The sequence below is a fragment of the Chamaea fasciata genome, unplaced genomic scaffold (genome assembly GCF_029207755.1).
Source record: "Chamaea fasciata isolate MVZ Bird 193981 ecotype frontalis unplaced genomic scaffold, bChaFas1.0.hap1 SCAF_3, whole genome shotgun sequence".
In the NCBI taxonomy this organism is placed as follows: Eukaryota; Metazoa; Chordata; class Aves; order Passeriformes; family Sylviidae; genus Chamaea; species Chamaea fasciata.
In genome coordinates this window covers 56,991,774-57,005,008 of record NW_027094088.1, presented here as the reverse complement: position 1 = coordinate 57,005,008, position 13,235 = coordinate 56,991,774, and the positions used below count along the sequence as shown (strand labels likewise).

Here is a 13,235-nt window from a genome sequence, read left to right as displayed (position 1 = left end):
AACTAAAAGCAAATTAAATATTAGATTACTTACTTTATATTGAAACAGCAGTGAAAACAAAGTAGCTAAGATTTTAATGGGGGTAGGAGACTGAAGAAAAGCAAATATGTCTGAGAGCTTGGACTGAATTCCAGAGCTAACTGCAGTTAAAATTCGATCCTCGTTGTTATTTCAACCCAAAATAGCTGAACTGTATGCTGTTTTAACCTGAGGTAACGGACACTGAGCCACAGAACAGAAAAATGCAAAAGGTGTTAAGTGCTGTGAGGAAACTGGGAAGGGGACAGAAGAAACAATTCCAGGTTGGCAAGACAGACTTACATCTGGTGCTGAGGAAAAGATTGCAGCAGGAAGGGCAGCAGATGATGAGATCAGTCTCTGAAGCACCCCAGGCCCCAGATTTGGCATAGATCCTCTTGCTTTACAAGGTGTTCATCCTGCTTGCAGCAATGCCTTCTCCTTGAGAGGCAGAGAAATGCCCCATGGCATTCCAAGGACCTTTCTAGCCCACTTTCTGAAGTCCATTTGAAGGACTTTGGGCATGCTTTTCAAAATGCCTTCCTTGAATGTCACACACCTGATCCACTTTTTAATGTTCCTCTAAGGAAAATGGTAAGATTGAAGTGGCCATAAAATAAATGTCCTTATCTATCATGCCATGTGAAAGCAACTCTGCTGATGTCAGGGAGGTTGGTCACAGACTCCTCTTGCTTGGGAAAACATACAGGAAGCACCAGTTCCTTCCCTTGCCTTTCTTGCTTAAAAACTCATTGTTTAGGATTTCGAAAGACAAGGTGTGAGCATGTATGCAGCTTGTGGGGCTTTCCTATCAATGGCATCAGAGCTCTTCTGCATATACCTCTGGAAACATGTCTCTAGGAATGGCAAAACCCTCGTAAGTGCATTTAAAGCATCGTGACAGTTTTGGAGTCACTTTTTATTTCAGAAGTCTTGCTCAGGAGCTTCTACCTCGAGTGCAAGTCTGGGAGAAGCACTGCTGAACACATCTTTCACAGCAGCTATCCCAATCAGTCTCCGCTCACACTGCACAACAGACAACCTGCTGGGTCAAAAGTCCCTGAGTCACTGGGGAGCACAAATCTCACTGACTTTGACGAACAAATGTTTCTTTAAATTTTATAGGAATAATGTTATAGTTTACAATTTAACCCACCAGGCTTCAAATTTAAAAGGTTAAAATAGCAAAACCCAGAATCTGTCATTAGATTTCAGAGACAGTGGAAACTAAATCACTAAGTATAGCTTCACTTTACAGCTGCATTGACGGAGGACACTGCTTGCCTGTCTTTTCTTAATGAAAAGACAAGTACAATAAAAGGCCAAAACATCTTGAATTTTGAGAGGTCACCCTACCCACTTTGCTCCTTGAGGGCCATTGATTACTTTCTGTCCGCTTGGTTTTCCATTATTACCAGGGATTACTTTTCCATTTCCATTTCCATTTTTCGTTGTAAGATTTGGTCTGCCATTATAACCTGAAACAGGGAAGAAAACACGCTATTCTGAAGAAAGCTGTGCAATCTACAAGCCATATTTCAAATTGCAAGTGAAAGCATTTTCTGGGTGATCTGAATATAAACGAGAAAAGAAAGGGGCCTCATCACACTCCACAAACCAGGCACTCCATTTCCTCTTGGAGCAACTGTTGTGACACTGTGAGATTTTTGCAGCTGACACATGAATCTGAAATCATTTTTTCTGAAGAGGTTAAACTCTCATTGTTCATCTCTATCATGTTTATTTGGTCTCTCTATTCCCTCTTTTTTTAAGAAAGCAGGGCAACATTTCTTCATGGCACTACAGCCATTAAAATGTTTGTGATCTTTGTAAGCATTTCAGAAGTGCTACCTACAGGTAACACAGAAAGTATTTACTAAAACACTCAGGGCACTAAATAGTATTCTGATGTCCACGCATTGGAGGGAGAAAAGATATTTCTACCTAGCAAAGTCACTGAGGTTGTCAGGGATTTTCCATAGGTGACATGAGGAATCAATATCTAGATGTTTAGTGGACCCTCTATTCTACTACCCAGGTCTGCAGATATTCTGTCAGAGAGCAAGTCTCTAACTTTTGGGGTAAATCACAGCCATAAAGGTATTAAATGGCCTGCCTGTGATGGGCACAGTCCTCAGCAGCTATGGGCAACCCTGAACTATCACTTAGAAAAAAGAGGAAAGCGGCTTAAAAATTCATCAAAGATAACATGGAATGCCAGGGCATCATGAGGAAACACCTCAGTGTCCAGGAATGGGCAAGGTGGTACTGTGGAACCTACAAAGGTGTTTTAGTAATCCATGATAACGAGCCCAGTACCTGAGAGGTTGTCATATTCTGCGTACAAATGGGCATTCAATGAGCATTCAGTGAAGTCACTGCTCAATAAGGAACCTTTCCAATTTAGCACCTAACTCTGTCACCCTCTCTGTGGATCACAGGATCCTGTGCAGATCAGACTACAGGAAAAAGGGTCTGGGGCACCACATTACACCAAATAGACAATGTCCTCAAGAACTGGGCTTCCCAGCAACCGCCAAAATAAAAAGCAACACATTATACTAAATAATTGGACCTGCATCCTGCTGGAGGACTTTTCATGTAACTGCTGATGTTAGGAAAAACACAATTAGTGACATTAGTGCAACAAAGGCAGGATACCTGGTCTATAAGGAGGTCTAACAAACTGCCGCTGAGAAGGGCTCCCTAGCCTGGAGTTCAGTAGTCGCTGACGAGGAGACGAAGGGGAAGAGGCTGCTGGAGAAATGGTGTGTGTGGTGGTAGATGCAGAAGAACGTGGCCAGACAAAACTTGGTTTAGATGGGGAATGTTTGTTAGAGGACTGAGTAATCTGTGATGCTATGGCAGAGCCTCTTGGTGATTCAGAAGAAGACATTTTTAATATTGAAGGTTTTTCCATCTCTTCTTCAGAACTTGCTTTGTGAGGTAGAAGAGTGTCCATAGATTTTCTTTTATTGCTAGCAGTATCTTCATATATGTTTTTGTTACCTCTAGAAACAGAAGGGGACCGTTTTGCTGCCAAAGATGTGGGTTTCTCTTCTATTTCTTTCTGATCATATTCACTGTAATAATCATCCTCCTCATTAGAAACTGATTGATGAGATTTAGATGAAGAGGGGGAAGGAACTTTTTGACGAAGTTCAGTGTTAGATATTTTTGAGGGGAACAGGCCATGTTTTTTCTCTGTTTGGGATGCTGTTCTTGTAGCAACTCCTGAGCGAGTAGGCAATGAAGGACGAGCTTGTCTCGAAGTGGGTGGCAATCTTTGATTATATTGCTTGTCTTTTGCTGTATCACTGGCAGAACTGGAGTCTGGCTGAGTATGTTTTGGTTTGTAGGAAGGTACCTGAGAACCTAGCTGCTGTTGCTTTGATTGAGATGAACTTGAGCTTCCCTGAGAGAAAGATGCAGATAATCCCCTAGAAGAGGACACGTCTTTAAGAAGCACAGAGCGCCTGCTTGCTCTGTCACTACCCTCTGTTCCATCCTCATCATCATCTTCCTGCAACTCTTCATTACTTTGGGATGAGATGTGAGATGGGAGGCGCCGGCCCCTTGAATGCAGTATGGAAGCACTGGTTTGGGCCCTCTGTGGATGCTCTGAGTGGGAGATCTTCTCCACTGGGAGACGAGAAGGGAATGTCTTTCTGGGCAAAGACTCGCTTGGTTTTGATCGAGCAATTGTTTCTTTTACCTCTCGATTGCTCTGCTCTTCTGGTTTGTATTTGGAAAGAGAAGATTGCAAAAGAGAATGCTTTTCTGGAGCAGCTGTTTGACTTTGTTGTTCTTCTGAGTGAGAGTGGGGTGATTTTTCAGCATGTGTCTCTCTGGGGTGAGAATCAGAATCAACCTGAAGATTTCTTCTCTTGGAATAGATTGCTGAAGAAGACTGCCTGGAAGAGGGCAAAGAAGGAAATAAGGGGTTTTCATCTTGTGAGTCCTCCCTATAATTCTTATCAACATCCTTTCCCTTGGATTTGGCACTGGTGGAAGAGCGAGAGTGTGGTGAAGTGTAACCAGGAACAGCAGCCCTCGATGAGACAGCTGCCGCAGCTGATTTCGAATCCTGCCATGGGCGGGAACTGGAGCCTGAGGGTAGCCTTGTTTGCTGTGACCTAGAACTGGGCTGTCCTGCTCTGTCCTCTGCTTCTTCACTGTCAAACTCATTACGACTGTCATGAGCATGGGAATCTGCTGATTTGGAAGCAGGTTGATGTGAATGACCTAGAGAGCCAAATCTACTGCGATGGCCTAAGACACCCTCGTGAGAGGCAGCAGACTGCCGATGCGATGGCAAGGCCTGGCGACCAGGCTCTGAAGTTTTAGAAGACCCTTTAACCAGCATGGGGTCAGGCTTCCCTTCCACATTACTTGCAAGACCATTATTTTTGGACGGCGGAGGATGGGAAGAGGTCTTAGAAGGCACGTTGTTGTTGCTTTGCCTCAATTGCTTTGTTTCATTATCTGTGTATCTGGGAACGGCTGAGGCAGAAGAATGTTGTGCTGACGATGGTAACAGTGCTGCTGGCTCATGTTTCTCTGTTCTCATCTGGCCTGACACCTCAGATGTGTGGGTTTGAACAGACATCCTCCCTGAGGCAAGGACAGGGTGGACTGGCCGACTAGGGAAAAAGGGTTTAACATTCTTCCTCTGGTCCTGGGCTTTTGGTGGTGATGCTGTAGCTTCCTGGGAGGAACCGTGGCTATCTGTCACCTCTGTGGACTGGAGGTCAGGTTCCAGCTCTCCTGCCTTTCTAGAAGGTAACTGAGATTTACTTAGGACCCCTCGAGTCAAGATTTTGTTCTTATATTCAGAAAGAAGACTCTTTTTATCACTAACACCAGGTGAATGAACAGACAACTTAGAAGAAGGCGACAGCTGGGCTTTTGAAGAAACAGAAGAACTTTGAGGAGATGAGCCAGCATTCCCAGTCTTTTTAGCCTCTGAATAATCTTGATTGTTTGTCTTTTGCTGAGCAACTGAATCCTCATGAGCAGCTAGGGGCAAAAAAAAAAAAAAAAAAAAAAAAAAAAAAAAAAAAAAAGTGTTTATTTGCAACAGTAGAAGATTCACAAAAACTGACCAAAAGCAGAAACCACACAGGTAGCAAGAACAAAACAACTTATGAGAATATGAGATAATAATTATTTCTGTATTAACCAGGCTGTGGAGTCCAGCCAAGCTAAGTCTTGAGTTGTAGGAAGGTACCTATTTGGAATTACTGTAGCTTGAGTAAAACATAGACCAATTAAAATCAATATCTAAAATAAAGGACTGCAACACACTTTCAGGGGAACCACATCTTCAGCAGAATTTAGTCATGCTGATGGCATGGTGCTGCATTATCCCATGTAAGGCTGTGGTCCACCTTTTTAGCTAACCCAGAAAATATTCTGCCCCTACAACAGTAACTTTTTGGCAAGGGCCAAACACAAGGAGTAGTATCTGAGTAAGACACTAAGTGACTTTCAAGAGCAGCAGCTGTCAGGAGCAGAGCAGCCAAAGACTCAGAGCATTGCATTCTTTGGCCTTAGGATAAGAGAAGCACATAACATTGTCAGAGATTATGGCATGCATTTAAGAGGCTAAAATGTCCATAAAGATGTCTTTTTGCATGCTAAGAGTGACAAAGACTCATTTGGACAATAAAATTGATGAAAAGAACAAGCAGAAACAATATTAAGGAAGTCAAATCCCACAGGTCAGACAGAGTACAGAGGAGTTCAGTCAGTAAGAATTAACACAACTGGGACCAAGGCAAGAGTGGGTGAACTACAGCATTGTTTAATGGCTTGGTGCTCACCTGCTGGGATGACGACACTGAAGGCTTTTGACTGAGGACCCGGTCCCCTCCTGTTTGCTGCACGAATTTTGAAAATATAGCGCTCCCCGGCCTGCAGACCATCTATTATGGCTGATGTTGTAGCTCCAGAGTAGGTGATGGACTTTGCTCCGAATGGCTTGAGAGCCGGGGCGTATGAAAGAATGTATTCTGAAATGATTTGGCAGACGGTTGGAAGGAGGAAACTGAAAACAGTCCTGTTTCCAGCGGACAGACTGTATGGGTAGGATGAATTAGAACGTGCATTACTAAAATTAATACACTAGCAATGCACGCCGAGTCAACAGCTGGAGTATAAAGACATGAGAGATACACATATATATGTAGGTTAAGTTGAATATCTGTTCTTATTCAGAAGAGATACTTCTACCAGAAAATATCAGCACTGCAGATTTGCCAAATGGTAGCAACATCACGTCTGTCCAACAAAATCAACATATGACACACTGTGTTTAACCAGAGCTAGGGCCAAACACCACAGCAGAGAGAGCAAAGCAAGGTCTGGTTGCCACTTTGGAGCTCACCCTGCTCTCACCTTTGAGTTCTGAATTACTGTGATACCTGTGCTCTATATTAGCCTTCTGTATTGAGAGAAATTTCACCCCTATAGGAACAATTCTGGGCACGAAGAAGAATCTTCCCATTATACTCCCAAGGAGTGCGGGTGAGATCTCAGACAGGCAAGCTCTGTTTTCTTTTCAAATCCTCCGTAAGAGGCATAGGTATCAGACAAAACCAGAGTTTTGCTAATAAATTTCATGGGCTGCCAGCTTTCTCTCTCTACACAAAAGCCCACAATAATACCTGAGGAGCCACAGTGCCACAATGAGAAAACTCTAGAACATAATGGCATCTTTTTTTTTTTTTTCCTGAAGGTAAGCCCATATTCATTGTGTTAAGAAACAAGCCACGCACAGTTCATCAAAATCAAGGAAAAAAATCATCAATATTTTATATGCAAATACATTTAATGCTCCACTGAAAAACAAATTAAGGTATAAGAAGGCATAAATCTTTTTTTCTTTGAATGGTTTTTCTTTTCTTTTTTTTTTTACACAGGAGTTGCTTTCATGTCAGAGACACTGGTGTAGCTTCTGGTAATTTTCAAATGACTACTTGAGAACATTTTTTCTCATTATTTTAATATGTGATATAAATACATAAAAGGACAGGGTTGAAAAACAAAAGGATCAAAAGACAAAAATTCCTGATTGCCACATGCTATCAAAATGGCCATCAAATGCTAATTCAGTGATTTTATTTAGCCAGTAAAAATATCTTGTCATTTATTTAGTTTGAAAGTAAGACCTCTCCTGTAACACTTCATACTCAAACAACGATATGTTAGATGTGTATAAGCATTCAGCCCTTGAATATTAGGAATCTTTAAAATGATTGCCTTGGATGAATCATCTAATAACAATGCAGACAAAACTGCACAAAGGGCTACACATTGGTCAAAATTAGGAGCAGACTTGAAATATAAGATAATGTCCCTGCATGACCCTTGTTACAGAAATAATGATTCTTGGACACAACTACAGCTCCATTGAAGCAATTGGCCAGACTTCTACTGACTTCAAAAAAAGGAAGGAATTCCATCACTGCCCTGAAGAACACATAAAGTAGGTCTTGCAGACACGGTGTACCTCACTCTAGGCCAATGATTTTTCAAATCCTGAGATGCTGTGGTGCTGATAAGGGACCCCCAAAAACTTGTGTAATTTGAGAACACAATCCTGTTAAACCATTGAAGAATAGGAGGCTAAAAAATAAGCCTCATTTTCAGAGGGAAACAGGAAAGAAACATCCCAGAAAGAGCTTTTTCTTTTTCTTTAATTCTATGCAAAAACTTAGCCAACTGGCAAGTTTCTCATATCTTTTATGAGTATGTACAATAACACTATAGTACACAAGATTTATGATGATATCTGCTGAAATAAGATTGGTGTTTGCTTCTTAAGCTGAGGATTTCCTTCCATGACAAACTAGAAATAAAACACAACATAAACCCACTCACTTTCTTGGCAACTACCCAAGTTTTTCCTCTTCAACTAATTCTTAAAAATCTTTCTGGAAACTTCCTTCTTGAGTGTCATTTTGACCTGCCTATTAATGGAAGAAGAGGTAAAATGTGAGTGCATGATACGCCAGGAACCTCTGTGACATCCCAGGCAGACAGTGAACGGTGGCTTCTCAGTGACACCATGGAAACACTGGGCTGGAAACATGAAAATCTTGTCTGGGTTTAATCAAGAGAAAGAATACTGGCACAGCCAAGGTTCCAGCTTACTGCAGGGCAGTCTGCCTTTGAGAACACCAGCTCCTTAAGGGAGTTAGAAATCAAGAGTGAAGACTCACCTTTGACTTTTCCTTCACTCTCTGGAAGAGCATCCCAGGATGCTGCTACAGAGGTTGGTTTCCCCTTCAATGGCCAAACATCCAAATTTTCAGGTGCACTGGCAGGAGCTGGGAAACAGCCATCAGCAGAAGAGGCAAGTAAGAATCAACACACCATACACCTTTTGCTCCATAGCAGAGATTCCTATACAGCTACTTCAAAGATAAATGTGAAGAGTACACATGGCTCAGATCCATGCTTGTCTCTGTCACATCTCTTTCTCTGACTGCCATAGTGAAATTTTCTTCCATATTTTTAGGAACAGGAGGTCTGCACAAGACTTTTAGTGTGGCTTAGCTGGAATTTGGCTGTTATGGACCACTTTCCTATACCAAAGGGGCTTGACAGCTTCTCCATGGAGGAGGGAGGATCTAAATTTGCTGTCCACAGAGAGGAATGGAAGCCAGGTTGATTATCTCAAAGGAAGGGGCACATCTAACTGCAGGGGTCCAAGGTCCCATCCCACAGAAATATCTAAGCTGCCTCCCCTTGTTCTCCTTGCGCCACAAGAGCAACTGGGTGTGCTCCCCTGGTGTGCTTCACTATTGCAGGGGTGCAGGCAGCAGCACTGAGGCCTTTCCCACACCTCAACCCTCTGCTGCCCCAAGCAATCATTTGGCTTGTTCTGGCTTTCCCTCAAGCCAGCCCTATTCCACAGCTCAAACCCTATAACTTGCGTTACCCCATGGACCCTTGGAATGCATACCTGCCTCTGGGGTCCGCTGGTAGACAGACACACTCCATTTGCCTTCCTTTCCTCCCTCCAAGATTTGGATGGCAAACTCATACATAGTGTCTGGCACTAGGTTCTCCACCAGTGCCCGCCGGTTGGACACCTGCTTGTAATCCCACCTCGCCGATTCCCCCTTTTCCCGATAGCGAACGTTATACTGCCTGGCATCAGAAACACAGGAAAATAAAAGCCTGCATGTGGAAGCCTAGCATTAGCAGAACCAGAGTGGGACAGGGATGCTTTGCCCTCAAGCAGCCTGCTGGGGCTAAGGGAGGAACCTACCAAAGTGCAAACCACAAAGTACCAACAACAAAACCCAGCATACTTTTTGTGATTGCTTTCACCCCAAAGAGTGAATGGACCACTCTTTCAAGACTCTTACTCAAAACACCCTCTTCCCTGGGAGAAAGCTGCAGGATTTCCTGAACTGAGCCAGGCATCCTGGGGGTTTCCACACCACCACCTCACTGCCCCACAGCCTTGAGCATGACTGGATTGCTGGCAGGCCCTTGCTCCCAGAGCAGCACCAGTGGTTCAGTTCCCACCTAACTGCCCAGATAACTGCTTCCACAAAGAAATAGAGAACATCCAAAGTTACTAGTTTTTCTGCTGTGACTCTCATGGCATTTCAGCACCAGTTTGCACAGCTCTTCAGTGTTCCCAGGCTGAGCAACACAATCCAGTGCTTTCAGATCTTTGGCAATTTCCAGCCCATTTTCTTGTTTGTTTTGGTCTCCAACTGCTGCAGCATGCTGCCAAGCTCTCACTCACAAGAGCTCCAGCCTGCTCAGCCTCAGCTGCATGGGGCTTTTGAAGGGTCAGAGGACGCAGGATGCAATGATGGGTGTTTTTCCCACTGCAGTGATGTTTCCTCCACCCACAGCATGGTCATCTCAAAGCTGTAGTCTGTTTTGACAACTCAACTCGACACCTCACCTCTGTGGGCTGTGCCTTGCCCCCCACTCCCCCTTTCCCCATGCCTCTTTGGGAATTTGCTGACTGTGGTGATATACTAACACTGGAAGAGCCAAATACCCAAGCTGGTGCTGGCAACATTTCAGAAGAGATGTAAACCCCTGTAGTACAACACTCTCACAGATCTCTAAATGCTAACGAGCAGGGCGCTAGGAGGCAAGCTAAATTATTCTCATAACCAACAGCAATTAAATAAATGCAAAAGCATTCAGTAGAGCATTGGCAGCAGTTCCACTTCAGCACCCATTTAAAAATCCCAGGGCTTAGTACCTATTTGCTGCAACCTTCCGCTTTTCATACAGTGGGTCTGTCCAAGTAACAAGCACAGACTGAGAGGACATAACTCGAACAGTTATGTCTTGTGCCACCTCCACCTCTTCCTCCTCTGAAATGCCAAAATAGAACAGCATATCATTAACAACATTGGAGTTCTCATAAAAAACAGCAAATGTCTTCAACTGACACTGTAATATCCACACAGCACAGTTGATTTAGAAATACAGGTGGGAGTGGAAAACAAATTACATTGATTACTGATGGTATTTCAAGGAAAGGTAATTTCTTTTGTTAGTTGTGTGCTTGCAAGACCACAGTACTAATACATTCTACGATCTTTCAATATTCTATTCATCCTCAAACTGTAACTCACAGCAAATGTTTTACTAACATACTGATATTCACCCTCTCTTGAAAAGGCACTGCTAGAGGTACCTGGAGAGCAGAAATTTTGTCTTAAAGAAAATACTGAGATTTTAAAATCAGGTTTCATTTTGAAGGGCAATAAAACCTTCTTCAAAAAAATTATACTAGTGTATATTTTATGGTTTTGAGTGCTTCCAACATGTTTTTTGAAGTTAGCCTTAATTTTTTTATGGTATACAAGAAAAAAAATGAAAAAATCATTGAAGTGGGCTGTTTTGATATATCAGAGTACCTTTAGCAAATAATTCACAAAATTTTAAAATTAAGTGAAACTACTTTGATATTTTGAGGTTTTTAATTTTGATGAGGTTCCCTTATCTATCTGTCCATCAGAGTTGTTTTAGTCTAGTCTATCTTACTGGCCAATGAAAGATTTATTATTTTTCCTTACTAGTGTAACAGTAACTGTTTCCAAGTCTCCCAAAGGCACAGAATGTACAAGGCACGACCTTCCAGACAGAGTTTTATAGACAAGTAACATTGGAAAAAATATCGATGTCTCATGAAAGAAAAGGAGCCAATAAACTCTGGAGAATGATCTCATTCTCTAGGGATCTTACTCATCTATGCCTGAAATTCAGTGAGAGATTGCCCTTCTCTTCAGCAAGTGGCCCAAAATCCAGCACTGCCTACACAGATGACAGGCAGCAGGGAGGCACATTTCCTGTCTTCCAAATAGGTTTTTAACACAGAGAGTTTTCAGACAGTTCCAGGTTTTCCAAGCCAAACAGCTACAATACAAAAATGGCCAAGAGGATCCATCTACAAACCACAAGTAGCTTAGGGTGCCTATTTACAAAGTTTTGTAATGGAAGCGCCTGAAAAAAAGAGAGCATGAGAAATGGGTGAGCATCACCTCTCCAGAAAAGGTGTGAGATGGGATTTCAACAGTTCAACCACAATTCTCAGTTCTGGCACAGGTGTTCATCACCATCAAAAACTCCTAAATCTTTTGCGATTCCCATGCCATTCACATCGCAGTGTGAGGGGGTGAAAAACCACACTGGCATGGAGATGACTCAGAATCTCACTCATCCTTTTTAACCATGGCAGCAGCATGTAATAACTTCTTTCCAAAGAAAGTGAAAACTTTTGCTGACCAGGTTAACATTTCTGGTAATCAACCCTTCAGAAAAGGGGTTACGTATCTGAGAAAAAGAAGGCATATCAATTTTGGGGCTCCTGGCTTTGATTTAATCAAGTCTTCTCATGCAGTTACTGGAATGCATAACATTTGTCAGTAGATAGAGTGGAGGAGATTAAAGAAAAAAGCAAACAGGACCTCAAAAACTCAACCAACCATGTTACAAAGTTGTATTATTTTATTAATCCTGCTTGAATTAGAGAATTAGAGACATCCATCAAACTCTTTACCACACAGTGAAAAACCTAGTAGCTCCAGCACCAAAAGATTTCCAGTGTAAAACTCAAAAAGCTATCTCTTTGCATCCAATTGTCTCCACTCACTGACAGTAGATTTGAAAGAAACATACCCGTTACTTTTCTTTTAGTTAAAGATGACCTATAGACAGGTTGGCTCCGTCCTTGTGAGCTCCGTGATGACAGTGAAACCACATGAACTGATTCAGAGGCTGTGAGTGCAGGGAAAAAACAAAAGGTTTCCTGTAATCTTTTTCATTTAAAAGAAAGAATGGATTTCAGAGGGGTCCCACCACATGCAAGCAGAATCTGAACTATGGCTCTTCTCTCCACCTTTTCCCTCTGCTGTTAATATGATAAACTTGCACATGGTGTCTCTTTAACACAGCATGAAGTTCTCTCACAATTTCTACTCTATTCTCTATGCAATACCACCCCCACCCCACCCCCCCGCTAAGATACAGAACACAATTATAACAAGTATTTTCATTTATAGGAAAAAGGGGTTTTGATAGCTAGGACAGCATGTGGTGTGTGCTCACCTAGCAGCCATAGGGGACTACAGAAGCCTGCTAGCTAAGCCAGGTGCTATCAGGGAAATTTGACTCACCGAGTTTTCTTGCTTCCTGGTTCTGTCGCTCTTGCGGCATCGGAGAATAGCTCATCCTTCGGTTGCTCTCTCCATATCCACGGGGATAACCTTGGGATCTGCTGTATGGACCTCTGAAGCCTGCTCCATAAGGTGGTTTCCACCGAAAAGGTAATTTGCCATCTGGAGACCGGGCTCGCACTCTCAGAGGTCTGCTTGGCATGTCTTTTTCTGCACAAAATAAGCAAACACACACACAAACCCCAGCACAGTTACAATGAAGCACATGACATGTACAGCAGTCCACATATGTCCAGTTGCAAGCACATTTATCAAGATCAGAATAAAGGGTATAATTTTATAGATTTTTATGTTTTTCTGTAAAAGCAAATTGAAGTAACAGCAAGCTTTCCAAGTGGGATGTACAGTACCCAACAGTGTCCTTTCCCAGGCCCTTCAGACAGACTGGTACAAGACCTTGAAAGTGAAAACATACTGTAATATAAGGACTCCTGCCAGAAACTGGGGATGTCTTGTAGCTTTCCTGTTTAAATCTTTTCCTTTTCCTTTTTT

At 42.6% G+C, this 13,235-nt stretch overlaps 1 protein-coding gene across 1 annotated transcript in view; it reads right to left on the bottom strand.

The window, feature by feature from the left end:
* Positions 1-12,885, bottom strand: part of FNDC1 (fibronectin type III domain containing 1) — a 39,432-nt gene extending 26,547 nt beyond the window's left edge. Inside the window, exons 1-8 of the mRNA XM_066179111.1 lie at positions 12,684-12,885; positions 12,187-12,285; positions 10,262-10,376; positions 8,990-9,177; positions 8,244-8,351; positions 5,844-6,032; positions 2,680-5,037; positions 1,375-1,496 (exon numbers count right to left, since the gene is read on the bottom strand). Coding sequence (XP_066035208.1) covers positions 1,375-1,496; positions 2,680-5,037; positions 5,844-6,032; positions 8,244-8,351; positions 8,990-9,177; positions 10,262-10,376; positions 12,187-12,285; positions 12,684-12,885 — 3,381 coding nt within the window. The remainder of the gene's footprint in view (positions 1-1,374; positions 1,497-2,679; positions 5,038-5,843; positions 6,033-8,243; positions 8,352-8,989; positions 9,178-10,261; positions 10,377-12,186; positions 12,286-12,683) is intronic.
* Positions 12,886-13,235: the final 350 nt, after the last annotated feature.